The sequence below is a fragment of the Cupressus sempervirens genome, chromosome 2, assembly GCF_028749045.1.
Source record: "Cupressus sempervirens isolate cs-2001-9-10 chromosome 2, ASM2874904v1, whole genome shotgun sequence".
In the NCBI taxonomy this organism is placed as follows: domain Eukaryota; kingdom Viridiplantae; phylum Streptophyta; class Pinopsida; order Cupressales; family Cupressaceae; genus Cupressus; species Cupressus sempervirens.
In genome coordinates, this window is record NC_143119.1 from 364,886,337 (window position 1) to 364,913,115 (window position 26,779).

Here is a 26,779-nt window from a genome sequence, read left to right on the forward strand (position 1 = left end):
TTTTCCACGTCTACTAAAAACCATAAAGAGTAGAAAAGTCAAGTCAAGTCAAAGTAAAAAGTTGACTACACATAGTCATATCAACAAGTAAAGAAGATGTCTTCCAATAATTATGTGACTTGATGCTAGTTTTTGACCTACATGTCAAAATTAAAGATATAATAATAATTACATTTCACAAGCCAATTATTGACCAAATTGTCGAACATAACATGTCATCACATGACTATGCCATAAATGAATACACTCAAGAAGTTGACCTACATGTCGAATTTCATTCCATCATATGATTACATCAAATAGAAATCTAAAGTATCATACATGAATGAGCATTATAAAAAAAATGTTGACCTACATGTTGGACATACGATAATATGTATATCATACAAGTACATAATCATCTATCATGTGATCCACACAAATTAAGTAAACCATATAAGTATGCTCACGAATCACCCGTAAAGATTAGTAGATCCACTTTTCTCATTTACATGAGCTAGGACCTCAAGCCCACCTTGTCACCACAAAATTTCAAGGAATTATAAAGTCAACAAATATTACACCTTAACATTAATAAGCATTTATAGTTTCATTTATTTAAGTTTGCCTAATTCATACATAAGCACAAGATGTGATGTATGACCTTCTCACCATTCAATAATCATAGGTAGGAAATAAAAAAAACATAAAAATATGGTTGAGGTGCTTTCCTGCCCCAACCATGAAGCCTTACACATCCTTGGTATCCCACCTAACATGTAGAATTTCCAACCCTACAATACCAAAAATACAAAAGGTAGGAGGCATCTGGTGTAGCTGTAAAACATGCTACTTTCCACATATTTCTAAGTATATCTAATCATGGATTTGGTAGGGAGATGGAACATGGGAAAGCATATTGAATAAACGTATGCACATAGCTTTGTCCAAAGTATTTTAGTACCAGATTTATATTGGTAGGTAGAGTGAAAAGGAAAGCATCACTTCTATCCTTCCTTGTCTGTCCACATTTGGCACCATCACCGGAAGGTAAGCTTTCTAAATCTCATACATAAAATGATAAAAATTTAATGCAAGAGGAAGAATGGCATGTTCTTCACAATCGACTCCCTTATACACTCTATTAATGTTCCACATTGAACATGATAGAAGCATCACTTCACATCACATGAATAACAACATAAAAACACACACACCCTAGCCACCTCAAGATCAAAAGAAATATTCAAATCAAGATTACAATTTTGAATTTAAAGTCCAAAAAGGATGAAAAAAATCAATAAAATAAAAGTGAACAAGAGTCACAGTGGATAGATCATGTAAGAAAATGGTGGCTAGGTGGTCGTAAGGAACATATAAATTGTTCAAGCTAGTCCTTCATCACTTCAAAGTTCATGAAATATGAAAGATAACATAATCAAATGAAAACCAATTCACATAAAATATAATAACTCTCACTAGTCACCGAGAGTGAGTAGATTCTACATGACACCTTATGTCTAAGGAATATTAAGAACATGACCAAACTTCAAGAAACATTCATCACATGTAATACATCTTATTAATTGTATCTTTTCTTTTGCAATCTTGTGCATTCTTAACTGAAAAAATGCAACATGTAATACTTTTACAAACAAAAATCCTTATCCTTACTTCATATCATACTAGATTCTTCCAAGAATTTGATGAATCTAGTGCCAAATTTCTTGCACCACAGATGCAACATGCATCAGTTGCACGATATAAGACACATTTTCATTTTTTTCCACAAGGCAAGTCTAGAATATCGTAGGCTAGCATAACCTGGTGCAAATTTCAACTATCAATTAACTACCTCAATAGATAATAGAACTTCATATCTTTCTTGTTTCAAATATGCAAAGAAACATCAATATACATATCATGAAATCACAAAATCTCAGTCAAATGCAATCATTCCAATCCAAGGTACTCAATTTATTAATCATTTTAGAAAATTTCCATTTTGAAAAATCCCAAAATCATGACATACATAAGGAGAATCCTATCCTTTCATGTCAGAAGTAATCATAACTTAGAGAGACAATAATCAGCCCAATAGCCAATACATATACACATGGACTAAGCTTAGTTGACTTCTAGTTGTGTAACTTGGGGTCACAACTAAGCATAGTGACTCAAGACCCTAGTATGGAACCAAGAGCTCAGATACCATATGTAAAGACTGACCCTACAAAACCAATGCCACATCAACAATCTCCATAAAAATTAGAAACATTCAAGAAGAGTCAAGGTCAATGTGCACATTGACTAGCCAATAATTATAATTTCCATTAAATTTACAAGAAACAAATATACAAGTATGAAGAAGAAGATAAAATAACAAAGTCTAAAATATACCAAATACCAAATACCAACATGTTATGAACATGGTGACCAAGTTGTCAAAGAAGCTCCAAAACCTGCTCAAGAAACATATGGGAGAGAATATCCTAGGAGTGCTTTACTACCCTACCAAGAATCTTCCCCATAATCTTTCCTGACATGAAAGATACCCATCTTGACAATGAGAAAGAATAAATAAGCAAAACTATGACCAGTAATTGAATGTGTGTGGCAATAGTGTTAAGAATGAATGAGTGTCATAAACATAGCTTGATAATATAGTATAAACAACTTTTCCTTAATTTTCATTCTCTTGTCATATTCTCATCTCAAGCACTTTAAAATATAATATGGCTTATTCAAACAGGGGATTACATAATATTATGCATGCGTACTCATCAATATACATAGATAAAAACCCCAAAAGCTATTATGTTACATCAATCAATCGCATCATTAAACTAGAACCCTTTACATATTTTTAACAAGGTCTTTAACATAATGTGCTAGTACAAATAATACATTCAACAACCATTAAATATAAGTGTTATCATAAGACAATATATGTATTGTATTACCAAGATCACATCTCTCTAAGCATTCACATAAAATTTTCAAATAAGGAGAATTAAAAGAGTTATCATAGATTTTACTCATATATTGAGCCTTATCAAGAACTATACACATGTAATTTAAGCACCTATATTAAGCCCCTCCCCAAAATTAGAATAAAATAAACATATATCAAGTATAGAGACAAAGTCTCTTCTTAAAACTGGTCTTTTAATACATAACAATTCAAAAAGAAACCTTCAAGTTTCAAAAGAGGGAATAACAAGCAATTAGTGTTCGAGAAATAATTCTAGCTATAAGCATGATTGAATAACATAAATAAATATTAAATTCCATTTTTTTAATATCAAACTTAGTCCCACAATTAATCTTTCTCATTTAATCAAAGCGTCACAATGGAAAAATAAATTAGCTTATCAATTAAGGATAATCATTTTACTCTCAAGGACTATATAATCGGTTGTAATATCAAGGTATCCCATGCAACTAACATATCACATTATTTTTATTTATTTCTTCTTAGAACATATGAGTCTAGCAGATTACTCATCCACCTGATGAGAACTTTATTCCAAAGCAACTACTCTTACAATTTAGTGCACTTAGTTTACCAAAGAGGTAATTATTAACAAAATTATAAAATCTCATTTCTTGTCCCGAAACCCAACATTTAAATCTTGTGTAGATTTAAGTGAGAAACCATTTATCTTTATAAGAGATTATTGGGAAAAAATGACATGTAAATAGTAGTAAAACCAACACATAGTCTAAGTTTGATATGGCACACCAAAGTCAAAACATATCCTAGGATGCCACTCACATTATCCCATATGCTGAGAACAACTTGTAAACATAATACATATCTATCCAAGTGCTCATCTATTCATGTTATTTGAAATCGGGGAAGAACATTTGTAAATAGAGTAATGAAAAGTTCCTTTTGGATGGTTGAGAACATTTACTCTGGTTTTAATGAGAAACTATATGTATATGTGTAATAGGAAGAACAACATTCACATGTCAATGGCAATATTGTCAATATTTCCATAGTTACATACACCATTTAAGTTACAAACTAACAATTGGAAAGTTGTTAATTGGTCAATAGACATGACTACAAAAGGCTAGCTTCCTCTTAAATTATCTTTTGATCTAATGAACCAACTAAGCCCTTAACCATTCAACATCTAAATAAATTATTTTTACATGTTCATATGAACTCTTAATGCTACAAGTGGTTATGTTCTTTCCAACCAACTATCAATATTTTCTTCTTAATTCTTCTAAACTTCTTGCACACCTGGCTATTGACAGGATAAATTTTATAAGTTAAAATAAGCAACCACAAGACAACCACTATTGAGGAGCCTCTCCCCACACATGTGCTTCCTAATGAAAATGGCATTCATAGCATGGATAGTTTTCAGATAGTGCTGGGGAATAACTATAGGGTAAAAAATTGATTATGTCTCCTTCAATACTAGTTCATGCAAGAAAATAAATCTTGGAGTTGTAGCATTTAATTTAGGTGCAGGTCATAACATTTTTACTTGCTCAATACATGGAATAAGCTTCTGCAGCAATATTTGGAGATTTCCCAAGACTCAAGATACAATTATAACAACAAACCAAGACAATTACTCTATCAAACATGCACTCCTTCCCAAATATTTTATCTCATTCTAGGAAAACATTTTCAATTTTAATTTTAATTTCTAATTTTTGCGTACTAATGTCATGCTTAGGCATCATCAAGAATGATTAAAGTACAAGAATGAATTATATAGCATTGAGATTATAAATAGATAACTTGGAAGTTATATGGAACTCCATTGTTGCATATCTCCTCTTTGCAGTCACTTTCTTCCTCCTTAGTTGAGCTTGTGCAACACTCCCCAATCTCCTCTTGCTCAAGTTTTCCCAATTTATTTTTTAATCTTGTATACTTCTTTCCAACTTTGTTTCTTTGCTTTGCCAACTTCGTGTTCTTTCTCTCCATTTCATAACCATTTTTAATAATCCCTAAAGTTATTAGTTCTTACTACATTCTCAAGTAACTAGCACAATTCCTCTCGCTAGAAACTAATGTAACAGTTCAAATTTCTCAATTAATAATATATTTAAAGAAATACTTTCAACTTAAAAAAAAAAAATTCTGATAAAATACACATGGCAACCCAATAATACCAATTAATTTGATAATGAGAAAGTGGGTCATGACATCCTTCTCCTCTTAGAAAATGCATTGTCCCAATGTAGTAGTATATGAGAAATTGCAATCATGTCTAAAGACATTCAAGAAAATCAAATTATCATGATACAAAATTATAACTTTCATTACTCACAATCATGCATGTAACTTAATTCAATTCTATCAACAATATTGACTCTCGCCTACTTAACAAGGTCAAATTTTTCATTTTCTTCAATGAAACGTACTTTTCATTTGAATGCATTATAATAAAATTAGCACACAACTTTTCAAAGATAGCACTAACACAGATTGATATAACATAGTTGAAAGAAAGATAAATGCACACTTGAAGTAAACACATGTAATAATTAATCATTTCAAGAATGTATTCTACATGAGTTTGTGAATATCATTACAACTCTATAGTTTTACAAGATTAGACCACCTCTCTCTGACAATATTCCCCCTTTCTTACGATGTTGTTCCCCCATAGTCTATTGATTGATAAAGCTAATAATTTTTCCCAAATATTTTATCTCATTCTAGAAAAAAATTACAAATTTAATTTAAATTTCTAATTTGTGTGTACTAATGCCATGCTTAAGCATCATCTAGAATTATTCAAGGACAAGAATGAATTATACAACATTGGGATTGTAAATAGAGAACGTGGAAGTTATATAAAACTCTACTACTAGGTATCTCCTCTCTCTAGTCGCTTACTTCCTCCGTAGTCGAGCTCATGCCACACTCCTGAGTCTCCTCTTGCTCAAGATTTCCCAATTTCTTTTGTAATCTCCCATACTGCTTTCTAGCTCTCTTTCTTTGCTTCTCTAGCTTCGTGTTCTTTCTTCCCATCTCATAACTCTTTTTAATGATCCCTAAGGTTATTAGTTCTTACTAAATTCTCGACTAACTAACATAATTCCTCTCACTAGGAACTAATGTAACAATTCAAATTTCTCAATTTTAAAGAAACATTTTTAACTTAAAAAAAAAAAAAAACTCTGATAAAATCCACATGACAACAATAATACCGATTAATTTGGTAATGAGAAAGTGGGTAATGAAAACTAGTATTGACAATAAGATCATTCTTACATCCCTTGTAACTATATTGTAATTGAAATTGAAATAATTAATAAGATGCTAAATTCTTAATAAAAACAACTATGATAAAATTGAAGAATGTTCATCAAACTTCTTTAACAAAGTCTAAAAGATACAATGATGAAATGCATTGTACAACAAACCATTTTTATGTTATACAATGTTGAAGAATTAAAGAAATTGCAAATCATCCACATGTACCTAATTCCTCATGTTGTGAACTTTGGCATTATTTACTTTGTTTTTCTAACAAAATGTCCTTTTAATATATTAAATATTTGATTTGATAAGATGATAAATATAGAATTAAAAAAAAAATAATAATATATCAATAATTTTTTTAATCTAAATATTTATTTATGTTGAAAATTAAAGTTTGTTTATTACTTTAAAAAATTGTTAATTTAAATCTTTCTGCAAGACCTAACATTAATATTTTAATAAATAAAAAATAATATACAATTTTCTAAAATTGTATAATCTAATATATATAACATTAAATTATAGTATTAAATTTTGTGGGTACTCGTTGTAAAAAATGTTAGATATAACTTTGATAATTCTTTTCAAATTTTTTTGGAATAAATTTTATTATATTTTGAAGTTTATCAATAGAATGAAATGATCATTACATGGGATAAATATTTTTTCATGCTAACCTTGAGCCTTGTTCTAAACCTAATATTATTCCTATCTTTAAACCCTTTATCACATCAGTAATAATGACCCTAATCTTACTTCAACCCCCACTCTAATATAAACCCCGACATTGACCCTCTTCGTCATACTAACCTAAACCCTTATCCTAACTCTAATACTAATCCTAACTCTAAACCCTACATCCCATCGCTAACCATTGCCTTAACCTTACTCTAACCTTGACCCTTTAACATTAAATATGATATTGATCATAACTCTAAATCATACATTGTAACTCTAACCATGACCCTAATTATGTCATTGAACCTAACCATAATGATAACATTAGTTCTAATTGCATCCCTAATTAAAACCCTAATACTTTATGTTAGAGTGGCATTGTCATTGCACCAAAATACTAATCTGTCAATGCTCGATACAACCACTCAACTTATAGTACATAGGAGGCTGTTAAGCCCTTGTCACGAATCTCGAGGGGAGCGCTGAAAAAATTTCCAACAATCTCCCCCTCAACATTACATGAGGGTTTGAGGATTCAAACCTGTGACCAAGCTCTAATACCACTTGTTAGGGCGGTCTTGCCATTGCACCAAAAGATCAATCTGTCAATGCTCAATACAACCACTCAACTTATAGTACACAGGAGGTGGATAAGCCCTTGTCACGAATCTCAACGGGAGTGCTGAACAAATTTCCAACACTTTAATCCCAACTCTAGGTCATACATCATCACTAACTATGTCCCTAATTATATTGAAAACCTAACCATAACCATATGTATAAACTAGACAAAGCTTATTCTTAGGCGTGCAAGAATATGTCTAGTATTCATTTAGATGCATCTGAACCTAACATATAAAACATGGAGCTTGCTAACATTACTTTTTTGATAATGTTGGTTGAGAGCTTCTTCTTTATCTTATCCATTATCTTTGCCTTGTCTTTGTTTCTCTTGATGGTTATCTTCCTCTTATTTTACATGTCATAGTAGCTTCTTCTTCAACTTTCCCATTATACACCTTTTATGTATTTTCTTCTCACACTTGTGATGATGTTGTTGTTGTGTGTCTTCTCCTATGTTCTTATTAAAGATTCCTAACAACCCATAAGCTTTTTGCTCTAGTGCATTTGAAGCCACTATTACTATCAAGTTTAAGCTAAAAAGGTTAAAAAATGAAACAATGTGAAGCTAAAAATGATTAACAAGTTTATAGGGGAAGGAGTTTTATCTTGATGTATGTGGGAATACAAATTTATGGTGCTTAAGGAGTGTGGAGCATGTCACTTTATCTTATTCTCTTGGCATGTAAATCTAATGTCAATGAAACTCATTTTACAAAAGTATAGTGGGATAAACATTTGGATATGCTCGAAGTAAAGTTTTGTTTTGTACAACTATCCATATAAAGAGAACAAAATTTTAAGGTGGCCTTTTGGGTGCAAAGAAAACACAAAGATTTGACTAACCAAATTGATATATTTTATGACAAATAATATTATGACACTGCAAACAAATATGGTGGAGATACTAACAGAGTCTGAATCTTCCACTTATAATTTTTTTGAGAACCCCTTGATTGTTGTTGGCTAATTTGTGGGGAAATGCTTGGATATGTGTTTATTTTATTTATGTTTTTGACAATGTGCTTACCCTTTATAAGTGCAATCATTCCAACCATTGGAGATATGTCTAGAAAGCTGAAATCTAATTCCAAAATCAAGATTCAATATATTTTCTTGCATCCTTTATATATGATTTAACCATTGATTCCATAATTTCACAAGCCCTTTTTCATTGAGGGAATACTTTTTGTGTAATTATGCTAATATATTAGTGTCTGTTAATAATTCAATATTCTATTTAATATAGGGCCCATTCCCAATGAAAACATTATCATAAAATGGTTGAAATACATAGAGACTATAGAGATGACAAAATATTGCAAACAAATGAATAACACAAAAGAAAAGGAGAACAAAATAGGGATAACAAAACCCAAAAGGTGTCTAGTGCTGGAGTTGGTGTATCATCAATTTCAACTACAAGAACACCACAAAAACTTAAAGCATATGGGGCTGTAGTTGCTTTATCATGATTTTCAACTATGGCTCCACAAATTCACTCTAAGAAGCACAAGAGACTCTTTCCTAGGAAAGGAATGGAAGAGTTAAAAAAATGGAAATAGAAGGTTATTATCATACTAAATCACTTGTAGATTATCTATCACAAGGGTTTTATACATAAAAAATATTATCAAATTTATACTATGATCAAAAGGAGAAAATTTAACCTAAATGAAACAACTAGATTCCCTAGTACTTCCTCATCTGGGGAGAGACATGAAAATCATCATTAAAACTCTCATTGACTTGCACAACATGTAAAGACAAGGATAATGAATAAGGTATCCAAGCACAAGTGAAAGGATCATCCATCTCAGCTCTTATTTTAAACTTGAAATTTGTATGCATTAAGGACTAAGAATAATGGCCCTGTTTATGACTCTTAAGTAAGAAGATAATGTCAAACATGCCCTTCACAACAAAATAAATATACCAAATGTAAGGAAAATGACTTCACCAATGTGTGCCACATCAATAATATACAAAAGACAAGAAGTCAATCAACTGAGTCAAGGTGTCAAAATGATGAACTCTGAACTCTGAACATTTTAGTGAAGACTTACACTGCCAATGTGTTTTCAACAATAAACATTATCAATCCCAACAATTGAGCTAACAGTGAGAACATAAAGAACAAGATACATTAGTAATATAACCTAGCTCCAATGTCCTCGTAATCATTTTTTTCAACACACGCCTTCTATGGAGTAAATTTCTACCTTATTTTCTTGAGAGGGAACATGGGTATCCAAAGGTCTCATTGGAATCATCCTTATGAGAGCTAACAAACAAGGGAGCACATAATGCATAACAACTTGTACGCGTTTCTCAGATTGAATGCTTCCATATCCACTTTCAACGATAGACTAAAAATAAAGGCCCATGCCACTTCTTACAAGAAAGCATAATCATTTTTGGTGTATAACTATTCATTTCATCCTCGTGTAAAATTGCTTGTAGTAGAGTAATTAGTGACACTACATTCAAAGGAAGAGAAGGGTAGGTACATCTCATAGATACTAAGTTCTTACTAGAGATTTTTTCTGACCTAAAATTTGCATATATTACTTATGCTTTATATAGTTTTCATGAGGTGTAAGTGCATTTCATTGCCCCTTAACTTCTTGGATTATGACGAGTTGATTACAATTCTAATATACAGGATGCAAGTAGGCCATAGACAAAGCAAACCTACAAATTAAACTTTGATATTGTCTCGCATTATACAACCCAACTGAATTGAACCCATTTTTCATATAAATTATTAAATTTCAAGTGATAAATCAAATCCACTAATATTACCTCGATTAGACCTTTGTTCTTCTTTTTCCTTTCATTGGGAAATATAAAAAATTTACGCAATAAAACTTAAAAATAATATTGTAAATCATAAATCACAAAACTACTTGGTGTATTATATACATTGAGTAGTCTGAACTGACAATATTTCAAAAGCAACACAAGTAAGCCTTATGAGATGTCTTGTCTATATAAAAAATATTAACCAAGGCAAACCAAATGCATAAAGTGAATTAATTTTGCCTAGGTTATAAACATTAGCACTCTTTGATTCCTTGTAAAAGAAGATTTATACATATCCACCATCTGAAACAAACAACAGCAATGAGATATTACCTATAAAGCTGCTAAAACTGGGCAAACTCTAGATAACATCTCTAGAAAGATAAAGAACAAAAATCAAAACATTCTTCATTAAAACTACAGAGCCTATGACTACAGGTTATGGAAAATTTATCATTTTATCCTCCCAAAAGAAAAAAGTAAAAACGAATGATTAAATCAAGATTTAAAAGAAGCAATTATCTTTACAGATTGAAATTTAAAACAAGAAAACAAGAAATTCAAGGAAACAAGGTTATAACTCTAAGGGCAATGTAATGTTGAATCTAAAACTTACAAAAGGGGGTCCATTAGGTATTGTAGTAGCCAAAATTCTAGAAACAATTATCAATGCAAGATTTAAAAAAGAATAATTATCTTTACAAAATTGAAAATCATAAAAGAAAAACATAAAATTCAAGGAAACAAGATTACAAGGGCAACATAATGTTGAATCTAATACTTACAAACGGGGTTTGTCGGGTATTGCAACAATGAAATCCAAAGGAAAGAAAATGGAGTATGTCAAGTACTACAACAATTGATGGGTTTGCATTGCCACAGTTCCATATAAATAATGATTTGGAATGTTAGGGTTGAGGATCTCGACACTAGTAGATATCTATTAAAAATAAGATTATAAGGAAAACACACATCATTTTATTATTAAAAAATTAGATTATTATACACCATTTTATTATAAAAAACTAGATTGCTATAAAAAAATTAGATTATAAGGAAACAAAATATTATTTTAAAGCAACCGATAATAGCTAATTAAACTAAATAAATAGGAAAAGTGCGAGAGTTAAAAGTGGAGCAAGAGTAACCCATAACAACTAATTAAGTTACATAAATAGTGAAACAACTAATTAAGCTAAATAAATAGGGGAACAAGAGTTAAAAGTGGAGTGAAATGCAAATTGGCCGGAAAATAATTAATGGGAAGGGCTGACAAAGCCAACTGGTTAAAAGTAATCATATTGTCCAATATGATTAACTAATCCAAAATACAAATTACATCCAATGCATGCATAAGCAATCCCCTTTTCAATAAAAACTAATAACAAATATTACACAAAGCCTATTGACTAAATATATTCAAATTGTTCAATATGATTAACCAATTGCATCCAATACATGCATAAGTAATCCTCATTTCAACAAGAACTAACAATAAATATTGTATTACTTTAAACCTTAACTAATTGGCCACCAAATTCCATATAACTACATTTATGACAATTAATAATTAAATTAAATAAATTCACATCTTACATATATGCCACTTAATTATATGAGGTAGCTTAATTGCCCATGAAATGCTAAAACACCATGAATTAAGTTTTAATTGCCCATAAGGGCCTGTTTGTTTCACAGAGTTGGGCCGGAAGTGGGTTACGCAAAATCAGGTTTAGTCAAATTTGGCATTTGGGTCAAAAATCTTAAAACATAATTAGAATTGTAGTCTTCTAATTTTGGCCCTAAATGAGGATACCAGTCTTCCATCAAGATAGTAGGAATTGAGAATTGAATCCAAGGTTTGACATTCTGAGGACTATAATTTTTTTGAAATGAACCATTTTTAAAGTCCGCTGAATTGCTAACCTAAAAACACGTTTTAACCATTGTTCCACGACAATTTTCACTATTTGAAGGCAACTTTGTTTTTTTGCATTTGAATGCAACTTTGTGCAACATGTAACTTAGTTTCCATTAGATTCACTAACATTCCAACTGTTCTCTGTAATCCATTATCTAAGTCAATCGTTATTCAGTAAAAATTCTGTCTTCACATAGTTTTCATTTTTTTCCCTGAGACATGCACTCATCAAATTTTCGGCAGGGGTTCCTTTTTCATCTATTTTGGGGAATGGTTTCTTCGTAGTTTTTTGTTCATTTTATTTGGTGGGTTCATTGCATTTCTTTTTTTTGTAGTGTTTCATACAATTTTTTCTTTCAATATTTTTTCAAAGGCACAAAGACAAAAATGTGGCGAACTATGTTCTGATTGCAGTAATGCTAACTAATAAACCTGTGTCTTCAACCCCTTTGGAATCACATATTTATCTCTAGTTGTCAATTCCAATTTTACGAACCAAACATAGAAAATATATCTTTCCACTCATCTTCCAAGTGTACCAAACAAAACAAACTATTTTGGCAAAACCTGATTTTGACAAAATCTAGTTTTAAATCCAATCCCAATTTTGCTAATTCCCCGAACCAGCCCTAATAAGGGTATTGTAGTAAGTTTGCCATTCAGCTCAAGGTGATCTCCCTTCGGTCAATATAACCTATAGGTGTAAAAAGCACAGCGATTGTTTTAACACCGTTCCCGTTCTTCTGCAAAGCCCCATTTTGTCGAAGGAGATTTTGGTGTGTTTGTAAACACATATCAGTTTCCATGGATAGAGAAAACGAAATGCAGAAGCAACAACAGCAGACGACCTCCTTCACAGTAGAGGAGCTTGTGGCTTTGAATCCTTATAACCCCGATATTCTTCCCGACCTCGAAGCCTATGTTCAAGAGCAGGTGTTTTTTTCTTATTCTTTACCATAATCACTTTCTCTTGTTTTCCTTCCCTTGATAATCAGGGTTTCTGTTCAAATGGGTTTTGATTGTGAAGGTTACATGAATAAATTTAATGATTTCCATTTACGCCACACTCCTCCTGCCTGCCTACGTTACTATCTCGTTCGAAAGATTCTTATTTGAAAATTAAAATGGCCTTTATTTTCTTGTGTACCCTTCATCTCAGTTACGTTTAAAGAAGAATCGGCATAACTGACTCAACTCATATAATAAGTGCAATATTTATATACAAAACGAGCAATACATTAGGCATACTAGCCTAAGATTCTTTGAGCGACTCTGCATCAGGATTATGATGGCGAGTTTGAGCAGTTTAGCTGGGGCTCAAACCATAAAGCGTAGTCACGGTGAAATTATCTAGCAATAGCTGTACAAATCGTATACATTTTACCTGGTGATGACATTGGGATTGCTTGTAATTATAAGATAAATAAAAGGTTCATTAGTCGCTCACACTTCTGTCAGCCTGGCAAGGTGGTTTGCCCTACCTGAGTTGTCAGACAAACACAATAGGAATCATGCCAGTCTCACCTATGTGTTTCTTATAAGCAAGATTGTGCTGTCTGTTTAGGCACATACTCAAACTAAATATAGTCTATAGAGTGTGTAGAGGCAATTCAAACTTTCATCCACCAACCATTTCTTTCTGTGGATAAGTTTGGCAAAAGCTATTTGATATATGGGTTACGCTTTGAATAATAATATTATCTAGCATAGGAACTTATTGCTCGACGTTTCTTCTGGAAGGTGTCAAACTCATCAGATTTTTGTTGTCTTGTTTGGATTTTATCTCCTATTTCTCATAACGAGCATGTTATGAATCCCAGATGTATCTGGCTGCACTAGTGAAAACTTTAGGGCTGAAAATAGGCAAAATTTGCAGATTTGACCTAGGTCACAGGATACGCCGAATTTCATCCACGAAGTTCAAATTTCAGCGAATTTTATCCTTTCCGAACTTCATCTGAATTTTATGATATTTATTATAATATTGGTATTTAAAATAATATTATTTTCTTTAAAAAACATTGCGTTATTTATTTTAATCATTTAGTAATGTCAAACTAATTTGACATTTTTGTGGATATATTACTTATATTTAAAAAATCAATAAATCTATATAAGTGAAATATAAAGTCGATTTTTTTCCGAATTTTTACCCTTGCTGAATTTCATCCAAATTTTATGCTCAATGAACTTGAATTCAAATTCAAACCTTGTGACTTTGGATTTGACAATATTAAATTTTCTACAAATTTGATGTTGGAAACTTCAATATAATATCTTAAGCACCGGCATAAGAATGTTTTGAATCTGCTGTAGACTTTAAATTATGAAAATAATGCTTTGTTTATTGAAAATTCTAAAACTGTAAAGAGTGAAGTTTAAAACTGTAAAAAATTTATATTTAAAATTAGGAAAGGAGCTTCCATCAAGAATATTAAGGCAAAACTTCTAAGTTGCTAGTAAATTTGGTAGATAAATATATTCGATGGGTACTGTTATTATATTTTAGGCTCATACTTTTCATGTGCGCTTTGTGCCTCAAAATAGGATCATGGAGTTGTTATTCCCATAAATCCAGGTAACCCTTTCAACATTTGTCAAACTATCAGGTGTGGAAGTGTGAGAACAAAAGCTGTTTTTAGGTTAAAATTTGTATTAATTGAGCTTGTTTTCTATAGGCGGGATGCTCATTTTTCATTTAAAAGCTGGGAGGGATTCTTTGTGAAAAAGTTATAACAAAAACAGATTCCATATTCTCTTATTCTTAGGCAACTACTGCATTGTCCATTGCATTTAGAAGATCTTTATTTCCTCATATTGCTTTGTTCATATTGGACTGCAGTAAAGATTTGTCTATGATTCTGCATCCAGGCATGAACATTTGTTTTAGTACTTAAGCTTATTTGTTCCCTCTCGGTTGCATCCAATGGTCATTTTGCAAAATACAAAATAGTTTAATATTTATATTGTTGGGATTATAAGGGATGATCAAGATCAAACTTGTTCATAGATAGCTGCTGTGCATCTTTATATTTTTTATTGGTTCTCTTGATGAGTGTACCTTCCTTTTGTTATGCAGTGTCCCCTTTCAGGACACCTATAATCAATGGTTAAATGTAGAAGTCATTGATAATGTCAATGAAAAAAAATACAAGGATTGATGTGGGATGATCAATATCAATTCTATTCGCATGTAGGTGTCCCTTAATATTCTTCACTAGTTCTGTTGCTGGGTGTACTTTTCCTTCTTACATACTGTCCTCTTTCACAATACCTGGGTCTAACAGCAAGACACATTCTTTGATAGTGTCAAAAGAACGAAAGGATTGGTTGGAGGATTATAAATATCAAACCTATTTGCATAGTTGCTTCCTTTAAATATTTCATCAGTTATCTTGATGTATGCTTTAGCTTTTACAATTTCGTGGCTCTGCCAAATGATGTCCTGTAACCCAAGTCACAGGATTCGCTGAATTTCATCCTTTTGATTCGAATTTCAGCGAATTTCAACTCTTTCCGAATGTCATCCGAATTTTATGAATTTTAACATGATACTGTAATTTAATATAATATTATTATATTTTAAACTGATATTGAGTTATTTAGTTAAACTATTTAACAATGTTCAACTATTTTAACAACTCTGGATATATTAGTAATATTTAAAAATATATAAATATATATAACTAAATTTTAATGTCGAATTTTTTTTCCGAACTTTTACCCTTGCCGGATTTCATTCGAATTTTATGATCGACGAACTTGAACTCGAATTCGAACCTTGTGACTTAGCCTGTAACTATCGTTAAGAAAAAATAATATACAAACTTTACTGTTATACTTGAATTATAGACCTAAACTATAAAGTAGGTACTGTCCAAACTTAATTGATTCTATGAAGGTTAAAAATGATTACGTGTTCCCAATAATTGATTTGAGTGCAAGTCATGGAAGGAATAATGGCCACTGGAACTCATAGTAGCCAAAGAACAAAAGAATGGCCTTAAAGACAGCTTTTTGAAGCTTGAATTTACTAAAAGTTAAAAATAAGGAAAATCTCATCAACGATAAATGAAAAGGAAATACAGTATATTAAGTTATTTCAGCTTTAAATGCGACTATATACCTTAATTCCACTGTGACAAATTGAAGGCTAGTACAAGGAGAATACAAATTGCACTCAAAAAACTCATATCTATGCTGCTGGTTTTTCATGTCTTTGTCAATGATACCACCCTTTTGTACAGTCCAGCAAGTGCACAAGTTCATGCTTCTCTCTTTTGAGGAGCTGATTGCAAATTATGTGGAGAAAATGGAGACCCAAATTGCAGGCCGATCATGAAAGATGTCTTTTTGAGCTAGCAGAATCATATATTGCAAATTCATTTATGTGTTGGGTTGGCTGATGGTAGCAAGATATTGACTGTTTCAACAATCATATAATTTCATTGCCACTTTTGTTCCTCTTAAATAGGTTACATTAGGATTTCCATTTAGTGTTTTGAGGATGCAATTAGTTGCTTTGTGAAACAGGTATGGCACACAATATACTTGGAGGGAGCAGGGGCGGGTGTGATTTGTTAGTTTATTATATGCACTTTGTTTATTTAAGTTAATATTAATTGACATAAAAACCAATAAATTGTTTTTTAATTGACATAAATAACTTTCTTCAAGCATGAGCCCAATGAGCCTATTGCAGTTCTATCAATTTCAAAGATGCATTAGTTAAGTAACATACAAAACATGTGCAATGTTGACAGGAACATCAGATATATGAGGGTACCCAAGACGGGGAAAACTATGGCAAGAATCAGCTGCTTGAATCTACTGTCCAAATATAGCCTCTCAAAGTAATGAATCAGTTACAATCCAATCATAAGGTAGGCACCAATCAACCGGAGGCACCAAGTCCCTGTTGTAAATGTGAACCAACCCATTGATTACATAGAAATGTTTTGTCTAGATGTGAGCAACATCTCAATAAACAGGTCTTCAATTTCAGCAACAAATATGAATGTGGACCTTTAATTGCACTGATCAAACTTCTGACACTCCCATATATATCATATTCTATTCTGATGATGGCACTCTTACATCAAGGTGCTTCCCACAACATCATTCTCTACTTAATGTGTTATGAGCTTGCATCCTAAAAAGTACTTGCAGTTATTTCAACACACACACATCCATTAACTTTCAGGATATATCCTAAAGTCACTTTATTTTGATAAGCAAATAGCAGCTATTTGGGCCGTGTGCCTGTTATATAGATATATAAAAAATTACTTCTAGATTCTTTCCTTCCATATAAGAGTACTAAGAAGAAATAGAACGTTCCTCAAGGTCCAAAGAAAAACTACTAAACTTCAACTTTAACGGCCTATCAGCAATGGCTCCTTCCCAAAATGGAGCAACACGAGAACTTTAGCTCCTACTACAAAATGGAGCTTTATAAAAAGCTAACTGTATACATGGAAAACCTACTTGTCGGGAGCACGCTTAAACAAGGCAAACATTAGTTGTACATGTTCATATATCAAGATTCAAACAATGAAAACAACTAAAACTACTTGCATTTTACTAAGCTAAACAACCAATAGATATGAGTCCCATGCAACCTCGGAGCAGCTCAACAAGTGCACCCGTGTGAACCTTGTTGGTGTGTTCTAGTTGGAGGGATGGGGATGTGCTCTCCCAAACACAATGATTGAATCCCAAGAGGATTGAAATGAAGTGCAAGATGCGTGAAGCTAACTAGATGTGAGGAGAATGCTTCAAACAATGGTTATGGATACAACCATGCTCAAAGCATTAAAGGATGGTGAATATGGATGCATATATCGTAACAGAAAATCAACTCGTATCGATCAATTTAATTTGTTAAAATGGTAATAAAGATCTCCTTGCATATGAAAAATTTGTATATCTATTTCTATTCAAATAGATAGTTAACCATGCAACAAAATGAAGCTAGCAAGTACCAAAGGTTAGCAAAAATGCATTAAAACTACTAAGAGCTCTACAATTACACTAGCATGATAATGGTGCAAATGAGGGAGATCAAGAATGCTTGAGACAAGGGCTCTATTTATAGGCTTGAGAGAGGCCTTGAGGAGGTGGCATCTATGTGGCATTCACATAGGTGCCACAAAGGAGACATATGGGCTAAAGGGACAAGCCATGCAAAGGTCAACATAAGTCTTTTTTGTGATTGAGATCGCTCGAGGTATGCTCACACGTGTGAACAATCTTGGAGAAAGGACAAATGTGTAAGAGTGTAAGAGGCTCGTTGGAGGATTTAATTAAAGGGGGGCTTTCTTGGATTTTGAGTTGCTCACACATGTGTGAGCAAACACTTAGGGCTAAACGGTGTTTAGGAGGATATTTAGGATAATAAAGTGGGATTAACTAGTGGGTAGGCTTAGAAGGATGAGAGTGATGGTTGGTAGACTAGGTTTTAGGTGGGATTAGGATTAAATTAAATAGGATTTAATTTAATCATAGGATTATAGAATTTAATAAAGTGGAGGGAAATTAAATAAATTGGAATTTATTTAAAGGGGGATTTATGGAGCACTATGCATTAAATAAATTTAACACATTAGGGGGAAGTATTAAAATTAAAATTAAAATACATTAGGGATGTGAACGAACTTAATTAAATAAGTAGAAGAATATGACAAATATAATTAATTATAGTGTCAAGGGAGATATTAAATCAATTAATATAGTGTTTATGCCAATTTTAAGTGTCTACACTAACTAGACAGAAACCCCCATTACATACCCTGCAAATCACATACTTCCAATTTTTCTTCAACCTTTTCTTAAACTCAATCCGAGCCTTGTAAATGCACTGCGGGCCACAATCAACATGTGCTTCTAGCACCAAGGGTTCATCCTTAGACTTTTAGTGGTTGTAGAACTTGAAGAAGCCCGCACTGCTACCTCCATTTGTTGCTCCTGAAGTCCAAGTCCTTTTCATAGCCCATCAGGCTTTCATCCTTTATATACTTCTGCAACCACCCATCATTTTCCTCTTCCTCCATGCCCAACATCAATTTCAAGAACGAAAAACTGTGACCCACTAGTTGGTGTTTGCACGGAATTACTTTCGGGTTTGTTTAATGGACAATGGTATACTTTGCCACCTCATGCCCATGTTTACGAACCATATAGAAGTCCTTCAGTAATGGGATGCCCAAGTTTTTCATCAACTTCCTCCAACATGTCTTCCAACTCCCCCTAAAAGCTTCCCTTACCAATGTTTACTTCGATTTTTGGCCATTTCCTTCAATTTCCTCGTGTCTTGAATGGACGTTATGAATGTTGTAGCCATATTGAAATTTACCTTGTGCCTATGGTTTGCCCAAAGATAATCCAAACCCCAAACCATTCTTATTGCATGCATGGCCAAACAGTGGTAATCTTAAAAAATCCATGTCAGTCTCTTGCTAGAGACTTCACCTTAAAATGCCATTAATCTTGTATGTCGAAGCAATCCAATTGGAGTATTCATTGCTGGCAAACTCACTCACCCACAACTCAACAAACCAATGCCACAAGGCAATTTTTCCAAGCAAGAGTCTGCAAAGGAAATGCAAAACCTCACTCTTATATTTGGAAATTTCCATAAAGCTATTATTATTTTGAGTGCTTATGTCTTGATGCTCAATCCCACTACCTAATTACATTTACTAAATTTGCGTTGGAGCTAGTGATGCCTGCCCTCCTTACAACCTTTCCATATGCGATCTTGAGAGATGGTACAAGCAAGAGCCATCAGGGTTTGAGTTTGTGCCATACAGATCTTTGAAGAAGTACACCATATTTATACCCTTCAGTTTTAGTTGTTTATTTATTTTTATTTTTATTTTTTCTTATTTCTTTACATACATACATACATATATAGTCTTTTTGTTGGAGTCTTTTATTTATATTTTAGAGTCTTCTTGCTTTATTTTTTATCCTTTTGTTCTTTCTTCTTAATATCTATATGGAAAAATATTTATTCTTTCTCTTGTTCTTTTGCCTATAAAGTTATTTCTATAGTCTTTTGCATTGGTGTACATATTTATTAAGAATAAACCAACGCAAAAGACTATAGAAATAACTTTATAGGCAAAAGAACAAGAGAAAGAATAAATATAAATCCACACCCACCCACACACACACACACACAGTGCACGTGTGCGCGCAAACCCACGCGCGCGCGCCCGCGTGCACGCACACACACACGCACACACGCACACACACACGCACACCCACACACACACACGCACACACACCCACACACGCACGCACGCACACACACACATGCCCACACGCGCACACCCACACACGCGCACACCCACACACGCACACCCACACACACATGCACACCCACACGCGCGCGCGCGCACACACACACACATGCGCGCGTGCCCACACACACGCGCGCACACACACGTGCGCACATACACGCGCACACACACACGCACGCGCACGCACACACACGCACGCACACACGCACACACGCGCATGCACACTCGCCCACACACACGCACACGCACGCGCACACACGCGCACGCACACACACGCCGGGACACACGCACACATGCACACGTACGCACACACACGCACACGCACACACGCGTGCACGCACGCGCACATGTGCACACACACACACGCACAGCCACATACGCGCGCGCGCGCACACACGGACACACGCACACACACGCGCACACACATGCACACACACACACACGCACACGTACACGCGCGCGTGCGCACACACACACACACAGAGTATAGGTAATTTAACCACAATGTTTTATTTTGTCCTTATATATATATATTAGTATATAGTATTTTTGTTTTATTGTTATTATTATTTTTTATCGATAATAGAGTGATTTAAAAAAATAAAAGTAGCTAAAATTACATCGGTAGCCATTGAGTTGGCAAAATATCTAGATAGAACATTCTGAGTACAAAGAAGGCCCCTACCCTAACCAAACTTGCCTCACAGGCACACTAGATCTTGCTACAACGACATAGAGAGTGCTCCACACCTATCGTATACCTATAATGCATAGCAGTTACAAACACACACACACACACACAGACACAGTATAGTTAATTTAGCCACTTGGTTTTATTTTGTCCTTATATATATATACATATATATTAGTATATAGTATTTTTAGTTTATTGTTATTATTATTTTTGATCGATAATAGAGTGATTTAAAAAAATAAAAGTAGCTAAAATTACATCGGTAGCCATTGAGTTGGCAAAATATCTAGATAGAACATTCTGAGTACAAAGAAGGCCCCTACCCCAACCAAACTTGCCTCGCAGGCACACTAGATCTTGGTACAACGACATAGAGAGTGCTCCACACCTATCGTATACCTATAATGCATAGCAGTTACAAACATATTTGATCGAATAAATTACCCATTTACAAAATTCGGCTAAACCCTTACATAATTAAACAAAAAACCCATTCAGGGCAACAGACACCATCACTCAAATCACTGCTTCATCATCTTTTCCTTTGACAAATTGGGAATAAACATGCTGCCATGGGTTTTCACCCGACATTTTTTCTTCTTCTTCACCTGCTTGACCTTTCCCTCACTGCCACCCATACACAACTTTGCATTTGATTCACAGGGGTCGACTTCATCTTTTGTTTCCTTTCTTGCTCCTTCAATTCTCTCTGAAACTTGTCTTCCTGCACATACAGAAGCAGCTCCTCACACACCTTTTGGGCATCCTCAATTTTCCTTTCTTTTGGTTTGAATGAACTCCGAACAATCAGGGGTTGCAAATCTGCCGTCCACCTTCAATTGCTCTGCATGGCCCATGTACTATCCTTAGCCCTTTTCCTTGCTCTACTTGACCAACAATCGGTACCATACCCCCAACCCACTGTGGCTTCACACATAGGAGCCCAATCACAGAGCTCACACCAGAAACAAGGATGAAATGTCCAAACTCGTGTGGCCAAAAATCAGTTTGCAAATATTCATCCCAAAAATGTTTACACACACAACTCCAAAATTTCTTATCATCAAACTTGAAAATATCTCTCATCCTCTTCACCATTACTTCACCCCTAAAACCTGGCAACTGTTTGGGAGAACTAAGTGAAAAATTTGCTTCCATCCTAGCTACTCACTACCCCAACTCACAGTTACTATCGCTGTCTAAATATGCCCTTCGTTAACAATGAGCAGGGCCATAAAAAGCCCACCAAAGTGTCTAGAAGATGCCAAGGATTGCCTCATCAAGCATGACAACAATGTGTGATATCATCCCATGCCCCCTCCGATTTTGCCAACACATCATTTCAGTCGCCTCTTCAAATTATTAAAACAACTTCCCTACTCACTGCGACCCTACACCGAATGTCTTCGAATGACGTCAAAAATAATGAAAACGCCAATTTTAATTTTTACAACAATGTGTGATATCATCCCATGCCCCCTCCGATTTTGCCAACACATCATTTCAGTCGCCTCTTCAAATTATTAAAACAACTTCCCTACTCACTGCGACCCTACACCGAATGTCTTCGAATGACGTCAAAAATAATGAAAACGCCAATTTTAATTTTTAATTTTTATAAGAAAAGAGGGATGCCTCCCGCCCTTTTAGCTTAGTCTCCAATTTGAATTTCTCTAAAGTCACAAATAAATTTATGCCCCTCTTGGTTTGACATGTAAACTCCTACCTTCAGTAGTCTACCAATACCTCATTTGCTTCCCGCAAAACATACGTGACTTTGAAATTCTCAAATAAAGCCAGAAAACTCTTAATTCTGTGAAGTGTTTATTCAGGCTCCAAGTGGACAATTCTCCATGATTTATACCATTTGTGATTATCGGAGAATCTCCCTCTAGATTATGTTTCCTCTCCCCCATATCCTTTGCCATGAGAATTGCATTGACTGCGCCCAGACATTCTGCTGCATTATTAGTACTGTTTGCTAGTTTTTTTTCACCAATCATCTGAATATTGCCATGTTCATCCCAGGCCAAATATTCTGCCCCTGATGGACCCAGGCCGCCCTTAGAGGCCCCATCAAAGTTAACCTTTATCCACCCTGGATCAGGCGGCATCCAAACTTCCTTCCAATCCCTTATATCAGGAGGTTTAGCCCTTAAATGCCCATTAACAGGCCTAAATTTAATGAGTGACCAATTCGCCTGAATCATGCTATCATACTAATTAAAAGGAACCTTATTTGTATTTACATGTGCAACAACATTGGAAACTAGTTCAGAAATAGCCTGTTCAAGTCTCCATTTAAATCTGGAAATGTTTTCAGCTCCATCCTGTAATATCCTCCAATTCCATTCTTTCCAAATTTCCCACAGGGTTGTGGAAGGCACAATTTGCCATATAGTTGAAAACTAAGATTTTACTTTTGGAATGTACCAAGAATCTAATCAGCCCTTCAATTTGTTAGGCAACGGCATTGCTATCCCTGTTATCTCACCACAAACTTTCACACTACCTGTGAGAACTCACAGTTGAGAAGAAGATGATCTAGAGTCTCCTCATCTTTATTGCACAAGAAACACATAAAAGGTCCAGTAAAGCCAATCTTCTTAATTCTGTCTCCTTTCAGAATCCTACCTTTCCCTGCCAACCAAAAAAATGCCTGGGCCTTTGGAAGGCAGGCCTTGTTTCAGCAATCTTGTTCCACCCAAAAACTTCTTTCCTAGTCTCATTTTGCACCAAGGAATATCTGACCTTTACTGAGCATTAGCCACTCTTCAACCCACACCAAACTATTTCATCCGGTTCAGTAAACCCAATCAGTGTTTACTGTGACAAAATATATTTCAATTGATTAAAATCTTCTACACTTAGCCCCAACGTTGCAGGTCCTTCCATTTAGCCTCATTGCCTGATTCAAAGCCATCATCATCTAAAAAGTCACAGACCTTGCTTCCCCGATGTTGTCTTGTTGCATTAATAATAGCTAGTGAGATTTCACCTTGCTGAAGGATAGGCAATCCTCACATGAGTCAAGCCGAAAATCGACAGAGTCCCCCCACCCCAACTGCCATATAATATGGCTAGTTATTACACCCCTGCAGCTCAGTAAAAAATTCCGAAGTGCTGAACCTCTTGGTGGATCTTCAATTGTCAAAATTCTTACCCTCTCTGCACTGCCCAAGCCCTCTCTGCACTGCCCAAGCACTATGCTTGGAGAACTTGCACCCACTCTGATTAGGATTCTGATACAATTGCCAGACCAGCTTTGCACCCATAGCTTCTTTCATCAGTTTCCAATTTTGAAGGCCTGCCCACCTCTATCTTTGGGCTTGTAAACTGATTCTTAAACAAGAAGAGGAACTTTATGATGGTCTTGATTACCATTCCCGATTTTTTTTTCTCATACGCTGCTCAACAACCTTTATCACCTTTGCTGGAATTCTAAAACATGCCATAGAAAACAGAGGCATGGTAGAATTCACAGTTTTCAGTATCAAGATTCTGCCAACAAGAGAGCATATGGGTCTTCCATCCTACCATCTTTCCTATACATCCATCAATCAAGTCTTTCCACAAACTAGAGATATCTGCACCAACAAAAAGAGGAGTACCAAGAAATTTACCTTGGGGCTTGCTGATACGTACTTCAAACACCCTAGCTATCTCCCTTTGAGAATGTGGTTCAGTGTTGAAGAACATCACAGATTTCTGCCAATTTGTGCTCTGGCCCGATGCATTATTGCAAGTGTCTAGGACCCTTTTCATTATCCTTCTCTCATCAAGGCCTCCCCCATCAAAAAGGTATCATCTGCAAACTGGGTATGAGAGACTGGCTTCACCCCTCTAGCTATCTCTACACCCTTCTGCTGCCTTTGAATTCTCTTCCTTGATATTATCCTGTCTAGAACTTCTGCCAAAGAATGAAAAGAAATTAGGAGATCAGTATCATCCTGCCAAATTCCCCTAGTAGTATGGAAAAAACCTTGCAGACTCCTGTTAATCAGGATTGAAACCCTGTAATTCCAAATCATCCCATTGATCCGTTCTACCCACTTATCAGCAAATCCAAACTTCTTTAGAGTCTTGACTAAAATGCCCCCTCCTGATATCCAACTTCAGAAGCATTTTTCTCTGCTTACTGGACTTTATAGAGTGAATTGCCTCATGCGCGATGACAATCCCATCCACTATAGATCTATTAGGAGTAAAACCACTTTGTTCTTGAGAATTAAGTCTGTCAAGAAGCTTCTTTAGCCTATTTGAGCTACCTTTTGAAATGATCTCATAACATGTGTGTTGTGAGGTTTTCACACCATCGCCCCAAAATTTTGGGGACCACCCTATTTTTTGATCGCCTTGGCAAATTTTTGGATTGTCCAACAATTTTGATTTTTCGAGAATTTTGAGCCTTGGACACTTTCAGGCCAATGGGAGAGACTTAGCTTATTTTCACCCGATTTTTTTTAACTTGATTTTCTAGAGCCAACAATTCTATCCTTAGGCCGAACAAAGTTCAAAGTTAATTCCAACTTGGCAGGATATAATTGTGAATTTTGTACTTAGACATTTTCTTTTGAAAATTTGGATATAATTGTATAAATTTGTATAATTTTCAAAAAATGAAATTTATGTTAAATTTGTTCTTTCGGAAAATCTTAATTATTTTTTGGTGAAGAAAATTATTTTTTGTGATGGTGAAGTGAAATTGCAAAATCGATTTTTAGGTTCTAGAGAAATAATTTTATTTGTGTTAAAATGCTAAAATTTCTTAGCAAAATCGATTTGAATTAAAATTGCAAAATTTGGCTTTAAATGGATTAAATTGTCTTGAAAACTGTTTTGCCATTTAATGAAATTGGTAATTTAATATTGAAAAAATGGCTTTTGATTAGCCAAAATCTGATTTTAATGACGTATTAATTACTAAATCCTCATTAAATGGAAGCATTTAACATCTCCAAGGCATTGTTTATTTTCTTTTTGCAAATTGAAACTAATTGGCAATTTAAAAAAACAATTTTCATTTTGGCAAAATTAATATTTAGCTAAGTATTTAATTTTGGGTCATAATTTTGCATTAATTATTTGTTTTTCTTTCTCCTAGGGTCCAAGTCCGCTAGCTTGGGAGGAGTAAGAAAGTTGGGTATAAGAGGAGGCCCCTCTCCCATTTCCTCCTCACTTCTCACTTCTCCATCTTAAAGTGTTGGCGATTTTGCAAGAGCAGATCTGCACTCTTCTTGCTTGGTGAATTTTGTAGAAGGCGAATTTTGTGGGAGCGGAAATTTGTGGGGGCCGAAATTTTTGGGAGCCGAATTTTGTGGGAGATAAAATTCTGAATTTTGCAAGAAGCTGTGATTTTTGCCCTAGGTTGGGTAATTTTATTTGGAGGTGAATTACATGATAAATTTCTGATTTGCAAGTGGATTTGAAGTTCTTGAGGTCTAGTCCTAATTCTGGAAAGTCGCTGTACGATTATTGGTTAAGTTGAATTTTAATCATTTAGAGTTGAAAGGGGTCCTTAAGCTGGCATC

General features: G+C 34.3%; 1 protein-coding gene across 1 annotated transcript in view; it reads left to right on the top strand.

Annotated features, from left to right (window-relative positions):
• Window positions 1-12,968: 12,968 nt before the first annotated feature.
• EIF3K (eukaryotic translation initiation factor 3K) overlaps window positions 12,969-26,779 on the top strand; it is a 44,885-nt gene continuing 31,074 nt past the window's right edge. The window contains exon 1 of the mRNA XM_089813751.1: window positions 12,969-13,181. Within this exon, the coding sequence (XP_089669877.1) occupies window positions 13,053-13,181 (129 nt within the window). The 5' untranslated portion in view covers window positions 12,969-13,052. The remainder of the gene's footprint in view (window positions 13,182-26,779) is intronic.